This window comes from Brassica napus, chromosome A3 (assembly GCF_020379485.1).
Source record: "Brassica napus cultivar Da-Ae chromosome A3, Da-Ae, whole genome shotgun sequence".
NCBI classification, from domain to species: domain Eukaryota; kingdom Viridiplantae; phylum Streptophyta; class Magnoliopsida; order Brassicales; family Brassicaceae; genus Brassica; species Brassica napus.
In genome coordinates, this window is record NC_063436.1 from 5,442,031 (window position 1) to 5,466,237 (window position 24,207).

General features: G+C 36.1%; 7 protein-coding genes across 7 annotated transcripts; 3 read left to right on the top strand and 4 right to left on the bottom strand.

Moving 5' to 3' along the window:
- Positions 1-29: 29 nt before the first annotated feature.
- Positions 30-3,371, bottom strand: LOC106436277 (IAA-amino acid hydrolase ILR1-like 2). Its single transcript, XM_013877236.3, has 5 exons — positions 2,920-3,371; positions 1,260-1,385; positions 848-1,162; positions 647-769; positions 30-564 (listed from the first exon to the last, which is right to left on the bottom strand). Exons 1-5 carry the CDS (start codon positions 3,277-3,279, stop codon positions 169-171), a joined length of 1,320 nt encoding a protein of 439 aa, XP_013732690.2. The 5' UTR covers positions 3,280-3,371; the 3' UTR covers positions 30-168.
- A 335-nt stretch (positions 3,372-3,706) lies between these two features.
- On the bottom strand, positions 3,707-6,469 carry LOC106436268 (ATP-dependent 6-phosphofructokinase 7). The gene is made up of 10 exons (XM_013877227.3): positions 6,213-6,469; positions 6,034-6,080; positions 5,900-5,939; positions 5,571-5,771; positions 5,270-5,482; positions 4,971-5,169; positions 4,592-4,857; positions 4,446-4,491; positions 4,212-4,366; positions 3,707-4,119 (listed from the first exon to the last, which is right to left on the bottom strand). The coding sequence occupies exons 1-10, from the start codon at positions 6,297-6,299 to the stop codon at positions 3,916-3,918; spliced, it is 1,458 nt and encodes a 485-aa protein (XP_013732681.1). The 5' UTR covers positions 6,300-6,469; the 3' UTR covers positions 3,707-3,915.
- Positions 6,470-10,864: 4,395 nt separating this feature from the next.
- On the top strand, positions 10,865-11,891 carry LOC106443280 (profilin-3). The gene is made up of 3 exons (XM_013884850.3): positions 10,865-11,096; positions 11,324-11,461; positions 11,545-11,891. The coding sequence occupies exons 1-3, from the start codon at positions 10,971-10,973 to the stop codon at positions 11,677-11,679; spliced, it is 399 nt and encodes a 132-aa protein (XP_013740304.2). The 5' UTR covers positions 10,865-10,970; the 3' UTR covers positions 11,680-11,891.
- Positions 11,892-12,511: 620 nt separating this feature from the next.
- On the top strand, positions 12,512-14,625 carry LOC106443279 (mitogen-activated protein kinase kinase 6). The gene is made up of 8 exons (XM_013884849.3): positions 12,512-12,675; positions 12,876-12,960; positions 13,051-13,185; positions 13,291-13,518; positions 13,611-13,793; positions 13,893-14,116; positions 14,220-14,265; positions 14,360-14,625. The coding sequence occupies exons 1-8, from the start codon at positions 12,593-12,595 to the stop codon at positions 14,450-14,452; spliced, it is 1,077 nt and encodes a 358-aa protein (XP_013740303.1). The 5' UTR covers positions 12,512-12,592; the 3' UTR covers positions 14,453-14,625.
- A 153-nt stretch (positions 14,626-14,778) lies between these two features.
- On the bottom strand, positions 14,779-18,656 carry LOC106441576 (putative FBD-associated F-box protein At5g56560). Its single transcript, XM_048773038.1, has one exon. The coding sequence runs from the start codon at positions 17,082-17,084 to the stop codon at positions 15,468-15,470; it is 1,617 nt and encodes a 538-aa protein (XP_048628995.1). The 5' UTR covers positions 17,085-18,656; the 3' UTR covers positions 14,779-15,467.
- A 248-nt stretch (positions 18,657-18,904) lies between these two features.
- On the top strand, positions 18,905-19,856 carry BNAA03G10740D (protein OXIDATIVE STRESS 3 LIKE 2). The gene is made up of 2 exons (XM_013884848.3): positions 18,905-19,307; positions 19,426-19,856. Exons 1-2 carry the CDS (start codon positions 19,039-19,041, stop codon positions 19,667-19,669), a joined length of 513 nt encoding a protein of 170 aa, XP_013740302.1. The 5' UTR covers positions 18,905-19,038; the 3' UTR covers positions 19,670-19,856.
- A 2,457-nt stretch (positions 19,857-22,313) lies between these two features.
- LOC106443276 lies at positions 22,314-23,540 on the bottom strand. The gene has a single exon (XM_048773048.1). The coding sequence runs from the start codon at positions 23,413-23,415 to the stop codon at positions 23,143-23,145; it is 273 nt and encodes a 90-aa protein (XP_048629005.1). The 5' UTR covers positions 23,416-23,540; the 3' UTR covers positions 22,314-23,142.
- Between the last annotated feature and the right edge of the window lie 667 nt (positions 23,541-24,207).

The following is a 24,207-nucleotide window of genomic DNA, read 5'->3' on the forward strand; positions in this document are numbered from 1 at the left end:
TCTGATGATCAACCTCCAAAACAAACCAATCATGTGTTTAATTTTTTTTTTTGATCAACTGGGTTTAATTATTTAGAAGATTGATAATTCGACAAGAGTCTTAAATGGTTTTATTGAAATATCCAATGAAAACTATGAAGAAAGTTGTAATAAAACCAGACGGTGGTTTTAGAGTTCGTCTTTGGGTGAGTCGGACCCTTTAGAGGCCTTGTCTTCGAGGTATCGTACAGCCATCGATGCATGAATTGCAGCACCGTACGGGAGAGCATCTTCGTTGACTGTATAGAGCGATGAGTGAGGAGACGCATATCTTTTCGTCTCATCTTGCATTCCAAGGAAAGAGAAGTGGCCAGGGATTGCTTCTGCAAAGTAGGAGAAGTCTTCGCCTCCCATTATAGGCGATACTTCCACAAAGGAGTCTTCACCCAACAAATCTCTGACCAGGTTCTTGAACTGCTTGTATAAATTCATATTGTTTACGGTTGGTGGGACAGGTTCTTTACCGTTTGGTTTTAGATTCACGGATGCATTGCACCGGTTAACTGTTGCTTGCTTGGTAATAACCTAGAATCACAAGATGAAACCGGGGTTTGGTTAAACTGGAAAATCTAACAAATGTGCAATGAATCTTGAAAATCAAAATCACCTCTTTGATTCTTTCTTGAAGCTGCGAAAAACCACTAAAGGCTCGGAGAGTTCCTCCTATAGTGATTGAATCAGGGATGACATTGAAGGCATTGCCTCCATGAAGCTTAGAAACTGTAACCACCTACAGAAACAATGAGTTGTGTTAGAAGAAAATGCCAAGAGCAAGTAGATGAGTTCTAGAAACAAAAAGAAATGGAACCTTTGAATCCAAAGGGTCGGTTTCACGTGAAACCAGATGTTGAAGACTTAGGACAACACTTGAAGCTGCAATAACTGGGTCTATGGTATGATGGGGGATGGCAGCATGACCACCTTTACCAGTTATTACAGCCTCGAAGAATCCAGATCCAGCTAGTAAGGAACCTGCACGTGAAGCAGTTTTGCCTAAGGGAACCTGGTTGGTAAGATGAATCCCGAAAATGGCTTCAACATGCTTCAACGCTCCTGCTTCTATCATCTTCTTTGCTCCGGCAAAAACTTCTTCAGCTGGCTGGAAGATAAGCACCACAGTTCCCTAACAACAAAACAAATTAAGTATTGATTATGCATATATCTTAGGTTAGTGTTACTGATGAAAGCAAAATGCTAACGTAGAATGCGTTTTATAAAACCTGCAAATCTTGGTGATGTTCTTTAAGAATTTTGGCAGCACCAAGAAGCATAGCGACATGACCATCGTGTCCACAAGCATGCATTTTACCAGGAACTTTGCTCTTGTGCTCCCATTCAACATCTTCCTGATTTCGAGAATCAAATCAGATTTTATATTATAGCTCTGACCTTGATTGGGATATTTTACCAGATATCCGAAGAATCAAACCAAACTAAAAACCAAAACTGGACAGTACCATAAACATCAAAATGGTAAAAAAAAGTCGGTTATATTCGAACCCGATTTGATTGAATGGATATCCAAATATATAAAAGATGTTTTTAAACATAATAATATAAATTATATTTAAATTGAAAATGACCATCCTATCATAAATATAATCCATAAATCTATTATAAAAATAATTGAAAGCCCAAACTCTCGAAATTATCAAAATTATCTGAATATTTTATTTAAAACATACTCCTATAAGTTATTTGAATTATCTAATATTTTTATTTGAACTACCAATCTTTATGATATTTAATACCTGATGTTTTACTCATTTTTTCAAGATATTATATCAGATTGATTGAATGGGTATCCATATATATAATATGTTTTATACATAATAATATAAATTATATTTAAATTGAAAATGACCATTTATCATAACTATAATCCATAATCTACTATAAAAAATATAAACTTGGCTGATTAGTAGAAGACAACAGCCTTGCCCACATTCTATCCGTAATCACCACAGATTTATTCTTGGGTTCACCTCCTAAGTGAACCTGTAGATTCACCAACTAATAGAATTATGTCATTTTAGATTCAGTATCTTTTAAAAAAGGAAACAAAATATTATCGAATCATATTATATTTTTAAAATAAAAATTGTATTAATCATAAAAAGAAGATTTTTTAATCACAAAAAAAAAGAATTTGTTTTTCAAAAGTATTTTTAACGCTGCCAACAAATATCAAACCCTAAAATTTTAGGTAAACCCTAAAATCTTGAATAAATCATAAATCTTAAAGTTTAAGATTTGATCCAAGAGTTTCGGATTTATCCAAGGGTTTAGGGTTTACCCAAGGGTTTAGGGTTTAGGATTATGATTTAGGGTTTAGTGTTTTGTTGATTGTGTTAAAAATATTTTTTTTAAATTCAAGAATTTAAAATTTATTAAAGGGTTTAGGGTTTACCAAAGGGTTTATCAAATGGTTTAGGGTTTAGATTTAGAGTTTAGTGTTTTGTTTATGGTATTAATTTTTTTTTGAAAACTTTTTCTTGCAACTACTATTATTTTTATTTATTTATACTTTTTTAATTTTAAAAACGTAATATAATTTGACAATATTTTATTTCTTTTTTTAAAAAAATATCGGATTTAAAATAACTAAATCTTATTGATTGGTGAACCTAGGTTCACCTAGGGGGTGAACCCAAGAATAAGTCATCACCACATCTAAGTTATGTGAATTATCTAATATTTTTACTCGAACTATCCAAACTTTATGATATTTTATCTGAATTGACCCGAACTGTGGACTGGACTATTTGAGCCTGTCCAAACCATATTTTTCCTCCTTAGATGGATCATAAACTCCCCTATCTGCACTATCTATACCCAAAATAACCAATCAAACATAATGGCGTAGAAATGATAGTGCACCTGCATAGGTAACGCATCCATATCAGCTCTTAGAGCGACAAACGGCGGTTCTCCCGTGCCGACATAACCAACAACGCCGGTGACAGCAACTGGATACTTGTACTTAACGCCCATCAGGTCTAGCTCCGACCTAATGAGTGTACTGGTCTCGAACTCCTCGAAACCCAGCTCCGGGTTCTCGTGGAGTTTCCTTCTGATTCCCACCATCCAATCGAAAACCTCAGGACTCTTGGCGTACTCGAGGAACTTCGTTGGCCTTCGAGACGCATCGTCGGTGATCAATGAAGATTCAGATGAAACATGAAGTAGAAGGAGAAGCTGGAAAGTCAAACTGAAGATCCAAAAGTTATTGATAGCCATGGGAGCAAGAAGACAAGACAACAAATCTCTATTCAATAGCTTGCTTTGTTGTATTAATGTAGATGAGAGAGTATGAGACTGTCACGAATTCATGATATTATATTATTATTATACAAAACGTTTTTTATTTGATTGGATTAATTAAAATATTGGTTGTTGTTCTATCGACTATAAAGAAACAAATAGTGTTTGGAGACTTTTGTATGATAACATTTTGGAGCATGATTAATGGGATTTCCTAAGGTGGAATTTTTAGAGAAATATAAGAAACTTTAAGAAACCCCATTAATCATGCTCTTAACATAAAACAATGATTTAGTTTAATACAGTTAGACTTTTCGCTCTCTTGTCTTCACCACCAAGTGAGTAGTCACCTTAAAGCAAAGTTATATTGTTACAAAATCAGTAAATGACATAAATCTTAATATGTAACCAAAACAAAAAGGACTGGTCACATTTATTCATAAATCACAATCATATGATATGTTGAGTGTGAGAAAGGTACAGAACAACACATCTAAAAGAAACTAAGATGTGTTTCACAAACTCTTACAATTATTTCACAACTGGCATAATTTTCAGGAACCCCTGAATATTTATGATGCCTGAAAGTTCTCAAACCAAAGCCTTTTCACTTCACTTAGTGATCTCTTTAGTCACAGGAGGAATATGGACAACTCCGTTACAGATTTCACTGTCAGGAGAAGGCGTCTCGTGCGTCTCTTTCTTCTGCTCAGATATATTCTTAGGGCCCAAGAAACTTAGCTGATTAGTAGAAGACAACAGCCTTGCCCACATTCTATCGGTAATCACCACACTGTTCTGTTTCTCTGTTATCCTCTGCACAAAAACAAAAAGATCAAATCAGGACTAATCTGTCAGGAGTCCATTGCAACATCTCTAGTCACAATTCAGATTGATTAGTAACTTACGTAGAAAGGGATGTATGTTTGTCTTCCATGGACAAGACCACTGGTGTAGCCAGTGTAACCAGCCATTGCACCATGAACCGCGCTCTGAGCTAGAAGTGTACAGTAAACATTGTCTGCCGCATTGCTTGGAATCGCCCTGATCATGTATGTAGGATCTAAAAGCAAGAAACAAAAACTAAGTTTAAAAGAAGAGTAAATCTAACTACTTGAAAAAGGGGTTATGATTTTTGTTACCAATATATTTGAGATTCATCACCATCTTGATCTTCTTGAAATGATCCTATCACCATTAAATAAAGTAAAAAAAAAACAATATTCATGAGGTTTCATTGTAATGGCATAAGCGAAAGTGTTGAGTCTTTTTTTTTTCTTTTTTTTACCTTGATGCTTTGTGATAGCCACAAGCCGACATCTTTAAGAACCTTGTTACCAGACGCGTCCTCAAGAGTAGTAGACTCCATGCTTTTGGTCATCATTTCTTGTCCTGCTCCTTCGGCAAGAACAATCACCATGTGACCATGCTCCTTGAGCCTTTTCTCTATGTACTCAAAGAGTCCACCTTCTCCTTCCAGGTAAAATGGTGACTCTGGAATCAAGCAGCAATCAACATCTCTGCTTGCTAACGTAGCATACATCGCTATAAAACCTGTAGTATTTCATCAAATAGTCTATAATCATTAAACTGTAACGTTTTTTTTTTGCTTAAATCATTAAACTGTAACGTTCAAAGCAAAACACACAAGAAGAGAAAAAACTTACCACTGTGACGACCCATAAGCTTAACAAAACCGATACCATTCTCATTACTCTCAGCTTCAACATGTGCTGCGTTGATCGCTCGCTGAGCTTCCTCCACAGCAGTGTCAAACCCAAAAGATCTATCTATTACTGGTATATCGTTATCGATCGTCTTCGGTATTCCAACCACAGCAACTTTAAGTCCACGCTTTCTGATCTCCTACATGGTTTCAACACAAATCTTTATTCAGCTATTAATTTATTAAAGCTTACAAGTTAATTAATATTATGTCGTAATCACAATGGCTAGCGTACGTTACCTCAAATATTTTTGAAGCTCCTCTCTGTGTTCCGTCTCCACCAATGATATAAACCTGGTTGATACCTCGCTCTTGGATGCTATCAACAATCTTTTTGGTATCATGCCCACCTCGTGAGGTTCCCAAGATTGTTCCTCCTCGTTTGTGGATATCGTTCACGACTTTAGAGGTTAAGGGGATAGTGTTCTTTGCATAGAATCCTCTGTATCCACCCTGTTACATATGAGAATCATTAGGACAATAGCTGCGATATATCAAACTGTAGACGAAGAGATTAGTATTATGTTTTCACAAAACTTACATCGATTCCAAGGATTCTTTTTACTCCGTACATGTGAGACAAGCTGCTCACAATTTCTCTAATCACGGTATTGAGGCCAGGACAGAGACCTCCACATGTAACAATACAAGCATGGACTTCATCTGACTCAAAGTAAACCTTTTGGCGTGGACCAGCGCGTCTGAAATGGATTCCTCTTGGACCATCCTTGTGGACTATAATCTGAATAACAAGAACAAAAATAAAAATAAAACATTTTCCTCAATAGTTTCTGAGTTATACATAAATCATCTAAACACCATTTTCACGCAGTTAGGGTAAAAAGAAGGATTGTGCTTGATGAAATTTACCTTCTCAGGTACAGTATCCTCTGTATCAACAAAGTATTGCCTGACAAAACAAAAACCAAGAAAACCCAAAATCAAAAACTATGAATCCTTATTAAGCAATGAAAACGTCTAAAGATAGGTAAAAAAATACTTACTTAACCACTGAGTAAGCTGGATTGTCTTTTAATGGATTCTGATAAGTCTGCAAGCAACATATACCGTCAAACATATCAAAATTATTGAACCCAAAGCAAAAGACTCAATATAAGATATGATCTCTCTGTGAACTTTACAAATCAATAAGGCGACAAGCAGAGATCCAAGTGTAACGTACAGGAAGATCAGGAAGATAATCGATGAGATGAGGAACGTCTTGTAGTATATAACCACCGGGACCGTTGACGATCTTCGGACTAGACATAATCAGAAGATGTAAGAGAGTGAGAGACGAAGAACTTTTCTCGCTTTTTCTTAGACGGGTAATCTGATCAAACAGGTGGTTGGCCTCAAATAAAACTTTTAAACATGAGTGTGTGTGTGTATGCAATTGGGTACAGGATTCTCGTGTATATATATGTAAATGCAGGAAAAAAAGAACTTTCAAACTTGGAGAAGATTATTCACATTATTCTAGAACAGTTTTAAGTGTCCATCAACGGACATAGTTGACTTTGGGGTTTGGAGAAGTAATTTAAGTTAACTATTTGTAAAATAGTATTTTATTCATTCGTTTCAAATAGTACCGCTTTTAACCTTTTATGGGTTTTAAACAAAGAAATATTAATTTGTCCAAAAAAAAAGCAAAGAAATATTAATATATAAAAATTTATTATTTATTTTTAATAAATTTATTACAAAAACTACGAATTTTTTTTTCAATCTAATTTTCTTTATAATTAATTTTTTTTATTATAAAATAGTGTTTTTAACTATTTAGTTTATGTAGTATGAGGTTGCGTCTTGACCGGTTCCACCTTTTGTCTTTTCTAATCAGTAGGCCTGTTTCAAGGTTGAAGGAATATTCTGACGTTAAAGAAGCATAATCTCTTGATTAAAAAAAGAAGACAAATCAGATTTGATGTGCCGGCTGTCTCTATTTTACGTTTGTATATTTGTTTAATAGTTCTCGTAAATCTTTTTGCCTTATTTTTTTGGGATGTCATGTATCAAGCAACTCTATGCTGCTAACAAAGAGATAATCTTATTTTAATATTTCTAAAATTCAGAAAGAGTTGACGAAAGCCTATAAAGTTCACAATTCTATTGCTTATTCGTTTTAAACAAATACAAAATCATTTGTATATAATTATTTTTGGAAACAACTCGTGTATAATTCATTAAAATAAATTATACACGTGAAACCATATGAATCATCGAGTGTTCTGGAATCGATTATTCTGTTGATGGTCAACTGAAACCAATGAAACTGCTCAAAGAACCAGAATAAAATACTACAAGTGAAAAATGTGTATTATTGTGGCCGTTTTTTTCTGTTTTCTACATACCATTTATAATATACTTTTATTGTTCTTTAAAATATAAAAATTAAAATAAAAGAAAATTTATTTCCTAATTGTAGCATTTCCAGTTTTTTGTTTAGACTTACAATCTAGCTAAATAAAGAGAAATATATCTTCTACATGAAGATTATGTACAAGGTTGATTTTAATAATAAAGTTGCTGTTAGAAAAAAAAAAGAGAAATATATCTTTCAAAACGTTTCAGAACACTATATTTTCCTAACAAACTTTGGGAATATGAAAATAATAATAAAGTACAGAATTATAAAATTTTGATTTATTAGATATTTAAAACCAACAGAGTGACTTTTACTAATTACACTAAAGTCCATAACAAATAATATATTGTCACCCTTTAGCTGATTGGGTGGTTTCCAGGATTTCTTAAAAATGTGATTCGCACAAATCATTAAAAAAAAATCCTTGTGTGATATCAAATGAAAATCCTAGTGTTATTTTACAATCTTTTCATTATTGTTATTTTAATGTTAGACTGAAAGATTTTTTAAGAAAATTTAGAAAAGGCTAAAAATGAATTAAGTGTTCTATTATTTATCAAACAAATCTTTCCATTTTTGTAGCCTCTTGTAGTTCAGACACTGGCTCATGATTGTCAGATTTATCAGAAGAAGCAGCCAATGGGAAGATATCTTCACAGAAAACAACGTCCCGCGACGTAAATATACTCTGCGTTTCTGAATCAAGCAGTAACCAGCCTTTCTTTCCTGCTGGATATCCAAGAAATATACACTTTCGACTCCTTGCCGCAAATTTATCTCCTTTGTGATTAATGTTATGAGCATAGGCAAGACACCCAAAGACCCGAAGATGATTAAATGATGGAGTTCTCCCATACAGCTTTTCAAAAGGAGTCTTACCATCAAGAAGTTGAGAAGGAGTCCGGTTCATGAGATAGACTGCAGTCTTCACACACTCGCCCCAATATTCAATAGAAAGATGGGCTTGAAATCGCAAGGCTCGAGCAATATTAAGTATGTGTCTGTGTTTACGCTCTACTCGACCATTTTGTTGTGGTGTGTACACACAAGAAGTCTCATGATGAATTCCATTCTCTTGAAAAAATCGAGACAGACACACAAATTCTGTTCCATTATCACTTCGAATTGTCTTGACTTTCTTTGAGAACTGTGTGTTGACCAAAGCTATAAAATCCATGAGATGCCGTGAGACTGACGTCTTATCTTGCAAAAGATAGACCCAGACAGCTCTAGAGTGATCATCAAGAATAGTTAAGAAGTATCTTGTGCCACACAAAGCCGTTGTACGATACGGACCCCATAAGTCGCAATGAATTAAATCAAATATTGCATTAGAATAAGTTGAACTTTCAGAAAAACATTGGCGAGTTTGTTTAGCTCTGAAGCAGACATCACAGTTTTTAAAAGAATCCTTATGACTACTAACACCAGGAAGCAAACCAACAATACGAGAAGATGGATGGCCTAAACGACGATGCCACAAGATGGAGTCTTCACCAACACTTGTATGCGACGACAGGATTGGCGCAGCACAGCAGAGCCGGTAAAGTCCCTCTCTCTCTCTTTCACCCATCCCAATCAGCGTCTTCGTATTGCGGTCCTGTAATATCAAGAGTTTGTCAGTAATCTGCCCGATCAAACCATTGTCAGTAACCAGTTGACCAAAAGATATTAAGTTTGTGTCAAATCCATCAACAAGAAAAACATTCTGAAGTATCAGATGTGGATTTAACCGAATGGTTCCTTGTTTAGAAGCAAGTGAGTTTGTTCCTGTAGGCAACCGTACAGACACTGGAAGTATAGAACGAATGTCCTCTAGACACTCAGCCAGTCCAGTCATATGGTGCGTAGCACCAGTGTCCAGTATCCATTCGTTGCAGTTAGGCTTACCCGTCAAGGAGTCTTGTTTAGATGTGCTTCCCACCATACGTTGAATGATCTTCCATTGGTCATCAGAGATACCAGACAAGCCTTGTCTGTCAGCTTCTGTTAAGGTCACCGGAGTAACAGCAGCGGCATTTGCTCCTATGATCTGCGTGCTGTTTACACGAGGCATGGATCCACGACCACGTCCTGAGCCACCACGTCCACCACGACCTGAAGTTCCATACCACTCAGGATATCCAACAACCTTGAAGCAGGCACTTGCCTCATGACCCATCTTGCCACAAACTAAGCACTTCCTGGAAGGATCTTTATTAACTGGTCGAAAAGTCTGATCACGATTATAAGTTGGTGTCGTGACTTGTGAAGCAAAGCTCATAGCCGGAGTCTCTTGTGTGACATTTGAGCGGATGGTCTCATTCTGAACAATAGTTTGATACACACTATCAAGGTCTGGAAGTGGTGTGATCGCACATATTTGAGAACGGATAACGCCGTGAGCCGAGTCATCCAGTCCCGAGAGAAAATCATGAACCCGTAGAGTTTCACGGTCTGATTCGTGAGCTGCGTTTAGATCACACTCACATTTTCCACAGGTACACTTCTTAGAGTTCATACTCTCACGAATTCCATCCCATATTTTCGTGAGCCTGCCAAAGTAGTCATCAACTGACGTTCCATTCTGTTTGCAAGTTGCTAGGGAATTGCGAAGTTGTTGCAGCCGTGCGCCGCTCTTCACAGAAAATCTCTTCTTGATTATCTCCCACAGCTCCTGTGCTACCTCTCGAGTAGATATAGAACTCCGTAGCTTTGGCTCAATGGTCTTGTTGATCCATCCGACCAAGAGGTGATTATTCGCTATCCAATCTTCAAGGTTAGAGGAGTCTGCTGGAGGTTTCGGAATGCTTCCATCAATGAAGCCAAATTTCTTGCGTGAACTTAAGGCCATACGCAAGTTAATAGCCCATTCATCATAATTCGTACCGTTAAGTAACGGGGATGAAATAACTGCACCAGGGTTGTCACCGGAGGTGAGGTCATACGGTGAGATAGTACGCCTCTTAGGTGTGCTCCCAATGTCTGTCATCTTGTTCGATTGATAGTAACTTGGAAGAGGAGAAAAATTTGAGATGTGAGGTTCTTGTAGATAAGCGGCTCTGTTTTCGTGAATGAAAACCGAGGCAGCTCGAAATCACTAAACTGTAAGGAATTGGATCAATGCTCTGATACCATGACAAGTTTATGAATCGATGAATGTTAACTTGTCTATTAATGTGGCCGCAGCCAAGTATTTATACAACCATCATAAGATCTCCTAAACCTAGTATCAATAATGTTAATAACTAGAATAGGAAATATAGATATACACAAATCTATGTAGTATCTCCCGTAATAATTTTCCTTGAACTTGATTTGAGTTTCCATTTATTAAAATGGAGTATTATTTTTCTCTTTTTTTCAATTTATCATTTACCAACATACGACGGTTTACCGTGAAATACAATAGTCTTTTTTTTTCTACATACGACAGTTTGATAGTTGTACTGACACGTGTCGTTCATGTACATCTATTTGCGTAAATGCCACTACTACCTCCACACACACACAAACACTTTATAGTTTCAACTCAACTCTTATCTCTGGAACATTCTGATTAACCACAGAAGAAGCAGAGCTAAGCAGACGAAGATGTCGTGGCAGACCTACGTCGACGACCACTTGATGTGCGATCTCGGGGACGAGCAGCGCCTCACCGCCGCCGCAATTATCGGCCAAGACGGTAGCGTCTGGGCTCAGAGCGCAACTTTCCCTCAGGTTAGGGTTTGTTTCTTCAGCCACTGATGTTTACTGAGTTTTCATCGAGTTCCTATATGAATAGATTGAATCATTTTAGTTCAGATCACAAGTTCAAAGCTTTACAAGCAGAAAGTTGCGACTTTGGACATGAACATGTGTTTTTTTTTTTAAATGTGGTATGAGTTTGGTCTCCTGATTCTCATACTGTTTTCTCACAAAGCTTCACATGTGTTAACTTGTTTTAGTTGAAGTCTGAGGAAATCGAAGGCATCAACAAAGACTTCACCGAACCTGGAACACTTGCACCGACGGGATTATTCATCAATGGCGCAAAGTACATGGTAATCCAGGGAGAGCCAAACGCTGTGATTCGAGGAAAGAAGGTAAACTTGAGTTGATCTCGATGAACCTTTTTTTTTCTTTTGTTGTTTTTATGAACCAATGTAAGTTTTTGCTTCTATTGTAGGGGGCTGGTGGTGTTACCATCAAGAAGACCACCCAAGCCTTAGTCTTTGGTATCTATGAGGATCCAGTGACTCCTGGACAGTGCAATATGGTTGTGGAGAGGCTCGGTGACTACCTCATTGAATCAGGGCTCTGAAATCTAACCTGATGTTGCTCATATTATATTCTAGTTAAACTGTGAGAGAAAATCTATTTATATATGTTGAATGTGATGAATCATTTAAAAGTCAGGCTGCCTTTTACTACCTACCATGTGATGAATTGTATGATTCTTAAACTATTGTCTTCATGTGTCAGAGTTGAAATTTTTAATGAATGGTGGTATGGTACCATTACATTAGTTCTACAGATTGAGATTTTTTTTTTGTGAATTGCAATGAAGATAGATTCAGATTATAGACACAGGTAATTCAACTGCACCATGAGTTTTCAGATAGAATGTCTGTACAACAAGGCCACTTCAGGAAGAAAGATAAAATCTTTGTTGGTCACCAAGACCAAACCGTTGAGGAACAAATGTTATATTTTCTTGCTATTGCTACATACATCTAGATCGTCGGCGCTTCTCCCGTAGCAGACTCCGACCTTGCACCGTTGCAACTGTCTGTAAACAAAAAATGGGGGAAGAGAAGACAGAATCAGTTGTTTTCTTTCCGACCAAATTTGTATTTTAGGATCAGGAATGAGGGTTTCAAGAACTGAGATTGTAGCTCAAGTTCTACACAAGAAACTTAAAGGAATCAATGGATTGAAGCTGAAGATGGGGAAACTAGTGAATGCTGAGCAAAATACAGGCTTTTCTTTTTGATATCTGTCCATAAATACCGGAGATAACCGAGGGAATATTTTTAAACCGTGCTTAGACTAATGGGTCGATTAAGGGCCCATTTAAATCTTACTATGCCCGTCTTATCTCCGTAATTAATTTTCCCGGTCTCACGCGTTCAAAATAATGTCCGTTACCACGAAGAATCGTTTCTTCTCACTTTCTCTTTCTAAAAAAACTGCTTATTTAGAGAGAGAGCCAAAGCGAAAGCGACAATCCCTAGATGGCGCCGATGAAGCTCAAATCAAACTTGAAGCAGCTTAAACTCTCCGTTCCAGCTCAAGAAACCCCAATCTCTTCCTTCTTGTAAGTTCTCCCGATTAGAAATCGCACTTCTGATTGATTATCATCAAATTTGCATCGATAATAAGTTGGATCCTGAACTTCCCGATTGCACTACGATATTTTTTTTTTTTTGTGATTTGAACCATTTTTCTGGATTTGATCGAATTCAATTGAAATCTCAAAATGGAACTTGGTTTGTTTAATTGGTGAATTGCGTACAGGACTGCAAGTGGAACGTTTCACGATGGAGATTTTCTACTGAACCAGAAGGGGCGGAGGCTGATCTCTGATGAGAAGCAATCAACGGTAACTTCGCTGACCTCAAACATTAATCCATTGTTGTATAGAAGAAAGCAAGTAAGGACAATTCATTGTGTGTGTTTTTGTTGTTAATAGCCATCTGATAGCAAGGAGCTTGATTTTGAAATCACTGCTGAAGACTTGGAGACTGTGAAAGTCATAGGAAAAGGCAGCGGCGGAGTTGTTCAGTTAGTTCGGCATAAATGGGCTGGCAAACTATTTGCTATGAAGGTACGTTCTCTTATTTGAATCTTCAAGAGTTTATTATCTGTTCTGTAATGAGTTCAAGAGCATTTGGGGGTTTGAGTTTGTTCATTTTTTTTTTATGAATCACAGGTCATACAGATGAACATACAAGAAGAAATCCGAAAGCAAATTGTGCAGGAGCTCAAGATAAACCAAGCATCGTCTCAGTGTCCACATGTGGTTGTCTGCTACCACTCTTTCTATCACAATGGAGCCTTTTCCCTTGTGCTTGAGTATATGGACCGTGGATCTCTTGCGGATGTGATTCGACAAGTGAAGACTATTCTCGAGCCTTACCTTGCTGTTGTCTGTAAACAGGTCCAATTGAAACGTCCTATACTCCACCAAATGGTTTAAAGCATTCTCATGATTTAACACGCTTTACTTATTTTCCCCCCTCTTGTATACAGGTTTTGCAAGGACTTGTGTACCTTCACAACGAAAGACATGTCATACACAGAGACATTAAACCATCAAACCTTCTTGTCAACCATAAAGGAGAAGTCAAAATCTCAGATTTTGGTGTCAGTGCAAGTCTTGCTAGCTCCATGGGACAGAGGGACACCTTTGTTGGAACCTACAACTATATGTCGGTACGAAAACGTTCCAAGATCACTACATTAGGAAAGAAGCTCTTGTTTATTAACCGTACATAACCATGTCTCTTTTTTTTTTACTCTTTTACTTCACAGCCTGAGAGGATCAGTGGAAGCGCATATGACTACAGCAGCGACATCTGGAGTTTGGGCATGTCAGTGTTAGAATGTGCAATAGGAAGATTCCCTTATTTAGAATCCGAAGATCAGCAAAACCCGCCTAGCTTTTATGAGCTTTTGGCAGCAATCGTAGAAAATCCACCACCAACTGCTCCTTCTGATCAGTTCTCACCTGAGTTCTGCTCCTTTGTATCAGCCTGGTAAGTGGTTTACTCATTATATGCTTTGTCGTGTACTCTGCATGGAAACAGAAAAAGAGTTGATACTAATGCTTCAAATGGTTTTTCTTTACATTTCAAACAGCATACAGAAAGATCCTCCAGCAAGAGCTTCATCCTTGGACCTCTTGGTAAATAATTCCTACTCACCACTCTCTTTTTCTTCTCTTGGTAACAACCTTGAGGATCTTTGATGAAAACATGCGATTTTTTGTTAATGTTCAGAGTCATCCATTCATAAAAAAGTTCGAGGACAAGGATATTGATCTGGGGATACTTGTCGGCACTTTGGATCCACCTGTTAACTACCTTAGATAAGTAATAAGTAAAACTCCTCCTCTCTTCTTCTGCATTCTGGTGTATGATATGATAAGATGCATGATGTGTAATGTGTCTCTAAAGTTTACAATTACTTGATGATCAAAATTGAACGAGATTTTATTATCTATTGTCTTCTTCCTTTAATATGAAATATACACTTTTTGGTCGAATATGTGATAAAATAGACATCCCCACCAAAATCATGACATTTCATAAAGAGACGTATCAAAGGATAGAGTGTCTTCACATGAGAACTTGAGAGATCTTATATAAGGAGGAATAACATGTGGTGGAGATGAGTAATCTTCTTGACATGCAGAGAGGATATGAATCTTATATGTAGAGTAACATGTAGGCAGAAAAATGCTCTGTTTTCACAAAACAAAGATCTAGAGACTCGGAAAACAAAACACATAACACCAAAATAAAGTCAGAGAAAAATGTAAGAGGACCTTAAGAAACTCATAGGTCTTCTAGAGACACACACCATCACAAAAGAGTTTAGTTAAACAATAACTGACATGTCTCTGAAACTCTGTTCAGTTTCTTTAACTTTCTGAGCCTGCGATGATGTTTGTTTCTACATCTTGTTGAGAAGGTCGCCCTCTTTAGACAAGTAGCGTTTGCTAGCACGTACGCAGCCACATTCCTCTCGTGCTTTGTGCCTTCATATTGTCTCCATTCCATGATCTCAAGATGCGTCGATAAACATTCCGGAACAGCTGTTGTTTTCTTCCATAGGATCATCGGACCATTGTAATGGGCACCATGTTGCTGAGAGAAACATTATGTATAGGTTGTTACTATACTGTTCATATAACATACTAGTGAAAAAAGATCCATACTACATACCGGCTTAAGCTTGAGATATTTGAGTGTTGGAGCGTCTTTAAGTATACAAAAAAGTAGATTGGCCCATCCGGCACAACGTGTACATAGCTCTAGATGTTCAAGATAAGGGAAAGTAGTGCCACTAGGATATGGAGTCTGCAATTAAAGTGTGAATGATTCACTATATTGAACATAGAAGGAGAATCTTGAGAAAATGATTCAGTAACATAGTTGTTACCTCTGAAGATAGACAACATAGAGAGAGAAGACGGGCTGAGGTAAGAGATCCTATGAACATGTTAGAATGGCCACAAAGAACCTGGACATTAGCCTCGGTCACCTCTGGCATATGTTCAAACACTAGAAAGTTACTGAATGTATCTTTAAAGTCCATTTTCTCCAAAGAAGGAGCATTTATCACAAACCCATGATTCTTCTTAACGTTCCCTATAGAGTTATCGATGGACAAGCTCCTCAATGAAAATGCCTTGATGTTGAATATCATCACATTGTCATCTCTGGTTTTGTTTATAACCAAATCTTCAAGAACCGGGCAATTTCGTATAAGCTTTGCAACTGAATCGTCCCCCGAGAATTTGACCGATAAAAGGTGCAGACTCTTGAGCGATGGCAAGCGAAACCAATGCGGAACTTCCTTGAACACCACACTGCCGTCTTCTTTGGATTGGTCTACAACCAAATATTCAAGAAGCGGGCAAATTGGTAAGAAACTTGCAATAGTTTCGAACTTGACCGATAAAAGGTGCAGAGTTTTGAGCAATGGCAAGCGAAACCAAGGCAGAGCCACCTTGATACTTAGTTCACTGAGCGTCAGCGTTTTTAGTGTTCTGCAACTACTCAGAGTACACTCGTTACTATGGGTTACTTGTGTTTGTTTCACAACCAAATCTTCAAGAACAGGGCATATTCGTAAAAGACTTGCAACTGATTCGCCTCCCGTGAACCCAACAGATAAAAGGTGCATAGTTTTGAGTGATGGCAAGCAAAACATAGCTGGAACAACACTGATAGTTAGTTCACGGAGTATCAATGTTTTTAGTGTTCTGCAAGTGATCAAAGTAGGCTCATAATGATTGAATACTTGGGATTGTTTCACAACCAAATCTTCAAGAAAAGGGCACATACTTAAAATACTTGCAACAGATTCGCAGCCCGAGATCGAAAGAAGGTGCAGGCTTCTCAGAGAGGACAACTGAAACCAACGCGGAACAGTCTTGAACTTCACATCCCTTACAACCAAGTATTCAAGACCCGGACACGATTGTAAAAGACTTGCAAGAGACACGTCACCTGAGAACTCGACCGAGAAAAGGTGGAGACTTTTGAGAGATGGCAAGCGAAAGCAAGAAGGAACAACCTCGATGCTTAGTTGACGGAGTATCAATGACTTGAGGGTTACGCAACTACTCAAGCAACTCGGCAGTTCTAGGGTATTCTCAAACGTCTGAATCCTCAGCTTTCTCACGGACCGGTTAACCGCAAATTTAACCAAAACGTTGATGTCTGAAGCTGAATATTTCTGGTTAAGCATGAGATGAAACCTCTCTAGAATTTGAGACTCGTTGAACAACAAAGATGCGTAAACAAAACTCATAAAGTTCACAAAACTCTTATATGAATCATCAAACACGCTGACATTCGGCACCAGTTTCCATGGACCCTCCATTCGTAATCTGTTTAAGAGACGTGTTGCAATGCTCTCTTCATAAAGCGGAAGCAATGAGAATATCTTCAGGATCAACTCATCTGGCAACTCACTGATGCTCGGTTCCTCCATCTTTTTTTTGTCTGGTGGGGGTTAGCTCTCGTTTTTGGAAAACCCTAACTTGAGTCTTTAATTAAACTGAAGGGGAAACTTGGGGCACAAGAAACTAAGAACCCTAGTCAAATTGTGTTTCACGATTAAAAATAAATTATTTATAACCTTTATAACTGTTTCGAAAAGCAGTAAAGGTTAATTTCCTAAATATTTGACTGAAGAAAATCGTAATTTATCTTTTTTCGTTTTTTTCCTTCCAATTTTCCTTGTTTTTAATTAAAGGGTGTAATTCATTAATATCTTTTTGAAAGGCTCTTCTCTCTTTCTTTGCTGGGACTTTTATTTGTGTAGAACCTAAAAGGAAATTTAAAAAATAAGTAAGGATCATATCTATATATGCGTGAATCAGAACTATTTTACATCCCCAAACTTTCAATTTGCAATCTGAATATTCAAGTATCAGAGATTTTACTTTGAATTTTGTTATGTGTGTTTCTTGATAATTCATATTTGATAGGCTTTATGATAGATTCACTAGAGCTTTTAGATGATAAATTTAATGCTTAAAGAAATTTAGATTAATAAAAAATTATTATGTGCAAGTAGAATATCTCAAACATATATTAGAATCTTTTTAAAAGGAAATTATTTCTTATTTTTTCTTTCTTTATAATTTAGTTTGGTGAAAAACTCACTGAAAATTCAACTAGTGCACATATCCTTAAATTTCGTAAAATCAGCATTGCAATAAAAATGTATTATTTGTTTTGGCAAAAAAAATCAGCATTGCAATAAAAATGTATTATTTATGTTGTCCGGAACAGCTGTTCGAAGCCGGGAAATATTCTTGTTTTAAGGATTTAGAGTAATTTCAATAGACATAAAATCTAATATATTTTGAGGATATATCTATGTTATATTACTATTTCGATATAAAAATTGAGGTAAAGTCGTCTAGTTGATGGGAACTAATAGTTTTGGTCCGTTTTGGTCCAATTGACAGAATCAAGGAAATTAATTTTAAAAAGGGTTACGATAGTGGTGACGAGGACATGATTCGGATATGTTTTAAAAGAATGGGTCTTATCTTCTTGCCTAGTAACAGCTATCATGGGGAATTGAACACTCCTAAACAGATCTTCTAACATAGGCATATTACATATACTACTCCTTCGCTTATCATAATATAAGTAGTTGTAAATGTTTTTCTGTTTCAAAATATAACTAGTTTTAACATTTTAATGTAATTTTATATGTATTAATTACTGTTTAACTAATAAAATTTTGTAGATTTGTTATAACTAGTTGAACATATATACTAAAATATTTTTTTTCTAGGTAACAAATTTTATAGTATTAATGTTTTTACTTAAAACTGCTTACATTTTAAAACAAAGAAAGTATTATTTAGACACAAACCAATTTTATTTTATTGTTATATTTAGTATAGAAATTAGAAAGGATTGTATAGCTATCTTATGATCATCTTAACTAATTTTTGGTATTTGATATGATTGCAATGATATAAAAATGAATATCACCTCATAAATGACAAATTAAAGAAAAAAGTACATTACAATAATAGTTTTTCTTAACACACAAAAGTGGGATATGAAAGTGACGGCCCATAGAATGAGAACCGCATATAAGAAACACAATAATAGCAATTAACATATGTGACGGATTATAGATAACGATCATAACAAAAAAGCAAAAACAAATATTTGGAGATAGATGTGAAAATTAAATAAAAGGGTCAACGTTATCCACGGCTTGCACGTAAGTAATACCCACACATATATTTATCCTTTTTCTTTTTCTTTAATTTAAATATAACTGGAACCTCTTCACATTCCCTATATATAAATGTAGATGTATATCCGTAAACAGAACTCATGCTTCTGTGTTCTGTCTTTTTTATCCTGTTTCAAGAATCCTAATTATTAATTTGAGTTCGATCTTCATTTCAAAGATGACTCTTCATTTCAATCTGAATATGAAGCAAATGGGCAACATGATCTATGAAGATTCAAGGAGGACCGAAGTAGAAGAAAACATTGTTGAAGGAGTTTCAAGATCGATGTTAGCAACTGAAACATCCTCCGAGGAAGATTCATCATCTTGTTCATTATCTTCCATGTGTTCTTCATCTGATTTAACAGAGGATGATGATGTTTCTTCGTCTTCTTCAAATGGACCTCTTGAAAATCTCTCTGACCTCATGTCACACCTCCCAATCAAGTAAGAAAAATCTCTTAAAACATTATGGGGGGTTTTAATACCTAATAATGAATGAAAATAAAGATTTTCTCAGCTCAAGATCTTTGTTATCTAACAAAGTTGTTTCATATTTTCGCAGGAGAGGATTGTCAAAGTTTTATGAAGGAAAATCTCAATCATTCACATCACTAGCAAATGTTAAAAGTCTTGAAGATCTTATGAAGACAGGTTTAAGAAATAGAAACTATGGAGCAAGAAGAAAGGCAAAGAGCACTGGAGGAATGATAGATCAAAGCTACAAAAGGGTTTATAGCCCTAAAGCTACAATCTCCAAGAAAGCCACAAGAAGACCTTCTGTCCTCTCTTGTCAAGCCAGAAGATGATGTTAGATATCAGAGAAACATTAGTCTTTCAAAAGTTTTTTTTAACCCTTTTTACGATACAACAAAATCAATTTCACAGTAACATAATCCATACATCACCTTAATCTTAAGTCTATGAGAGAAATTTCAGGGTCTTTTAATGTGTAAAAAAAGTTAAAACTAGACTTGTCTATACACTTTTTGGCTTTTTGTTGTTGTGTAGCTGTACGTATCAAAGCTTTAGTGATTCCTAGAATTGGTGGAAGCATTTCCACATAACTATGGCTTCACATAGGAAGAGACGGCTTGTCAATAGGATAGCAACTAGGCATTGTTACCGCTCACAATCAAGACAGCTTGCGAGCCTTGACCTCATATAGGATATCAACTAAACAGACATCTTCTTAATCTCAAGTTCTTTATGGTCTGTGATCTGGTTCAACATACGAAACCAAAAATAACTCGCTTTAGGGTAGGTCTTCGTCATTTTTTTAAGCCAACCTTTTCTTTTTTTCTGCCTAGTTTCAGAGTAAAATCACAGCTTTCATAATCAGCTTTAAGTTAAAATTAAAGACGTGCAAAATTCACATAAAACTTACTTTGAACACCAAATCAAAATGCAGTTGTTTGGCTAGAACCGTAAACATAGATAATCCACTCAGCATTCTCTTCATTAAGTCGATACCTTGACAAGCAAGATTTCATCATCAGCTGACAATTTATCAAACAACATGCAGATGCTCAGGCTGAATAAAAACTTGAAAGATAAATAAACCAGAGGGGAAAAAGATCTGCCTTCAAGAAAAAAACTTAAGCAACCATTATCTCCTTCAACTCTGCAATAACTTGAGGGAGATGTAAGGATTGTAAAAGCCTTCTCCCTGGTTTCACAACACAGCCAAAAACGTGCAATGATTATGATAATCACCACTTTGTGTAGAGAGAAAACGGCATTGGTTTCGTACCTATAGACAGGCTACATGTACGAAACCAGTGATTAGTAAACTTAATATGTTTTTGTTTGTATTTGTGTGTGAAATGAGTAGATATGAGAGAAGTAGTGAGCTGTTTGATTGTTTCTTATAGGTAAAGAACAATGAAATTGGATGATTTACATGTGCTCAAGCAAACATGATTTGGCAGCCTAACCCATACATTTCTCCAAATTATTTTTTTTTTTTTTTTTTTTCCATTAAATTATTTTTGTTATTACTTTGGTATTTTGATTCAGTGTATCATTTTTTTAGTTTATTATTCGGCGTATCTAGGCCTGGACATTCGGGGTCCTAATCGGGTTTCGGTTTAGTCCAATTGGTTTTCGATTTTCGGGTTTATCAAAATCAGCCCCATTCGGGTTATATGAAAATTCGGTTCGGGACCGGTTCGGGACCGGTTCGGGTTCTGTCGGATTCGGGTCGGTTTAGTAAATCTTCAAAGAACCGGTAGAACCCAATGTACTTTCGGGTTCGGGTCCCAATCGGTTCTTCGGTTTAAATGTACCTGATTTATATCTACTTTGTAACTAAAATCGGTTCTTTGGTTTTAAAATACTTGATTTCTATCTATTTTGTAACCAAAACATAAATAAAATCGTTTCAAAAAAAAAAGAAAGGTACATCAAATGTGATCATTCAAAATCAAGTGAAAGGTAAACATAGTTATTGATCGAAAGAAATCCAAATAAATGAAAGCACGGAACGAAAATCAAGTTCTCATGAAATGAAAAACATTATTCAATGAAAACAAAACTCAAATCTAAAAACTTCAACCTTCAACCGCCACCTTCAACCATCAATCTTCATATAATAGATAATTATTTAGATGTTCAATTTATTTTGAATACATATTAGGAATTGAGATCATGTTTGGTACAAGTTCTTTTTGGAAATTTTGAATGTTTCGGGTTCTATCGGGTATCCATTTAGGTTCGGATTCGGTTCGGATAATACCCATAACCCGAAATACCATAAAACAAGATCCATTCGGGTTTTATGTCGGGTTCAGATCGGTTCGGATTCATTTTTATCGGATTGGATTCGGTTCGGATTTTCGGGTTCGGTTTATTTGCCCAGCCCTAGGCGTATCAATATTTAACTCCAACATTATGAAGTAATTATTGGAACTTCACACATAAACACAAGGAAAAAGACAGTACAAGTGTCACTCACTCTACATCCTCATCTTCATCTTCTTCTTTCTTATGTTCATTATCTACTGATAATTAGGGTTTATTCCCAGACCTCCATAGTAAAAGTAATGTCCCCAATCATCATTCTTATTAACCTCAGTCAGCTTCAATGCTCTTGACCAAAAGCACCACCAAGAATCCATAGTTGAGACAAGCTGAACTTATTTAGGCTTTGTACTTTGGATTCCCAAACATTTAGCTATATAAAAGTTATTCAATAGTCCATGGCTTCACCTGTTTGTAGTATGGGCCGGGCCTATTAACAGTTATATATCTGTATGTTTTGCTTCCTTTTGTGGAAATTAATGTTTTATTTTCATAAGTAAAATAACTAATATTTCTTATTTTAAAATTGGAATTTTTTTAAAAAACATGTTTCCTAAATTTCCATTTGCTCACATCTATGGAGGCCGTTGCCACTTATCCTTTTAAAACTTCAGGTTTATAAGTAGAGAGAGCTCTCAAGCCTCTACAGTCTTGAAAAACAATACAACCTTGTGAACTTCCTATAGAAAAAGATTGGACCCTATCCGCAGACTTGGCCCAAGTTAGATCGTTTAACTAACATTTGGCTAAAGGAAAGACGAGACTAATCCTATTATGTTGCTAGTTGCTACAAGAAAGAATCACATGATAACCAAACCGATTCAACCAACAAAGGGATATGTAAACCCTTTTCTTCTTTAGAACCGAAACATAACACAAATCTTGAGAGAAGGTACGCTCTGCATCTAGAACAATGATATCATACTGGAGAAGGCCCAAACTCGTCGCAAGCCAAGCCACTGCTGCCATACAACGTTAATCCTGAACTGGATTCCATTAAACTTCTCAAACCTGAAAGAAAAAAGACAAGCAAAAGAACTAATCAGTAGGACACCTTCAAGAAGAATACAGTGTAAATTTATTATACACAAATAAAGGTTTAAACTTTACCACCTAAATGGATTACACACTCCCAAAGATGATAGTAAGTGATTTGAATGATTTGATTAAGGTACCTTGCTTTATCTTGAGACCACTCTGCTTAAAAAAACTGATCTTTACACAAAGAAGAACCATTGCTTGAGAACTTGATCATCCACACTAGTTTCTAGCCTAAAAAATACACGTTACCATAGAGATAACATCCAATGATTATACCATGTAACATTACATATCCCTTCACGAATTAACAAAAACATTATCCCTTGATTCTAATAAACAAGGATTGATAAACATACTCCGATCAATCCAACAACCCCGAGAAACTCCAGCCAAGTAGTTTTTTTTTTCTATACAATAATACTTGAAATGAAAAACATAGTCACTCCAAGTGAAGATGATAGTAGTTCTGGCTATTAACAATCGAAGAAGACGACGACGATGATGATCTCTCATAATATAATATCTCAGGGGGTGGAACACATATATAGTTCCAGAACCATGCCACGAACCGACCAAGCTCTTGAAGTGGAAAACAGCAGACGAGCTGCAACATCTCGCCGCTTCTGATTCGTTCCGACGCCGGGATCCACCGCTGAAATATATCCGCAGAGAAGTGGGCTACGGACATCACCGTGTCGCCTCGGAACACCATGTCTCTCTTTGCACAAACGAATCTTCGTCTTATCTCAACAAGTTTGTTTTTTTCTTTCTTTCTTTCAGAATCGATATCTTTTGATTTGTCTTTGTGTGTGACTCTCTGTGTGTCTTTTTGTCTTAAAATAGCGAGTGGAGAAGAAAAAGTTGGATTTTTCAATTTCACGTGATTCTTCTTCTGTCCTAAAAGTTTAGATTTTTACCGGTTCGGTTTAAATTCAATTTTGAAAACCAACCAATTTGATTAAATAATTGCAAGTTTAGATTGAAAAAAAAAAATCTGAAATCGAATCTATTGATTTAAAGTAGTCTCTTTTATTATAAAAAAATGGTTATAAATAAAAATAATAATTATTTCTTTTTACAAATGTCCCAAAAAAGAATTAAAATTACGAAAGTTGTAGTTTTTTTTTTTTTAAACATTACGAAAGTTGTAGTTACCCAATTGTTGCGAACCAAATGAACACTCTAGTTAAAGCTTTGACTCTTCACCCTATGTGATTTCGACACGCTGACTCAGTCGTTATCGTGCATAAGATGTGGGGGTTTCAATGTTTAACACTTTACTAATATTCTAGTCGCAATCAATTCATTTTGTTGGACACGATCGTTGCAACTTTTTATCTTATTTATTAGTTTATTTCAAAAATATTGTGTAACTAACACGTATGAAAACCCATGCCTATCGTTAAATCCTGGGCATCCCATTAATTCATTACTCCTCTTTTTAACAAATTTGAAAAATTTACTTCTCTCCCAAGAAATCATCCCACTAAAGTTGAATCGCTGG

Excerpts from the sequence above, each read along its gene's own strand:
- LOC106436277 (XM_013877236.3), bottom strand. The coding sequence starts at position 3,279 with ATGGCTATCAATAACTTTTGGATCTTCAGTTTGACTTTCCAGCTTCTC. Across the intron at positions 1,386-2,919 it reads TGGATGCGTTACCTATGCAG|GAAGATGTTGAATGGGAGCA; the intron begins GTGCACTATCAT and ends TCTCGAAATCAG. Across the intron at positions 1,163-1,259 it reads AACATCACCAAGATTTGCAG|GGAACTGTGGTGCTTATCTT; the intron begins GTTTTATAAAAC and ends TTTTGTTGTTAG.
- LOC106436268 (XM_013877227.3), bottom strand. The coding sequence starts at position 6,299 with ATGTCTAGTCCGAAGATCGTCAACGGTCCCGGTGGTTATATACTACAA. Across the intron at positions 6,081-6,212 it reads ATTATCTTCCTGATCTTCCT|ACTTATCAGAATCCATTAAA; the intron begins GTACGTTACACT and ends TGTTGCTTGCAG. Across the intron at positions 4,367-4,445 it reads GATGAATCTCAAATATATTG|ATCCTACATACATGATCAGG; the intron begins GTAACAAAAATC and ends TCTTGCTTTTAG.
- LOC106443280 (XM_013884850.3), top strand. The coding sequence starts at position 10,971 with ATGTCGTGGCAGACCTACGTCGACGACCACTTGATGTGCGATCTCGGG. Across the intron at positions 11,097-11,323 it reads AGAGCGCAACTTTCCCTCAG|TTGAAGTCTGAGGAAATCGA; the intron begins GTTAGGGTTTGT and ends AACTTGTTTTAG. Across the intron at positions 11,462-11,544 it reads CTGTGATTCGAGGAAAGAAG|GGGGCTGGTGGTGTTACCAT; the intron begins GTAAACTTGAGT and ends CTTCTATTGTAG.
- LOC106443279 (XM_013884849.3), top strand. The coding sequence starts at position 12,593 with ATGGCGCCGATGAAGCTCAAATCAAACTTGAAGCAGCTTAAACTCTCC. Across the intron at positions 12,961-13,050 it reads CTGATGAGAAGCAATCAACG|CCATCTGATAGCAAGGAGCT; the intron begins GTAACTTCGCTG and ends TGTTGTTAATAG. Across the intron at positions 13,186-13,290 it reads GCAAACTATTTGCTATGAAG|GTCATACAGATGAACATACA; the intron begins GTACGTTCTCTT and ends TATGAATCACAG.
- LOC106441576 (XM_048773038.1), bottom strand. The coding sequence starts at position 17,084 with ATGGAGGAACCGAGCATCAGTGAGTTGCCAGATGAGTTGATCCTGAAG.
- BNAA03G10740D (XM_013884848.3), top strand. The coding sequence starts at position 19,039 with ATGACTCTTCATTTCAATCTGAATATGAAGCAAATGGGCAACATGATC. Across the intron at positions 19,308-19,425 it reads ATGTCACACCTCCCAATCAA|GAGAGGATTGTCAAAGTTTT; the intron begins GTAAGAAAAATC and ends ATATTTTCGCAG.
- LOC106443276 (XM_048773048.1), bottom strand. The coding sequence starts at position 23,415 with ATGGTGTTCCGAGGCGACACGGTGATGTCCGTAGCCCACTTCTCTGCG.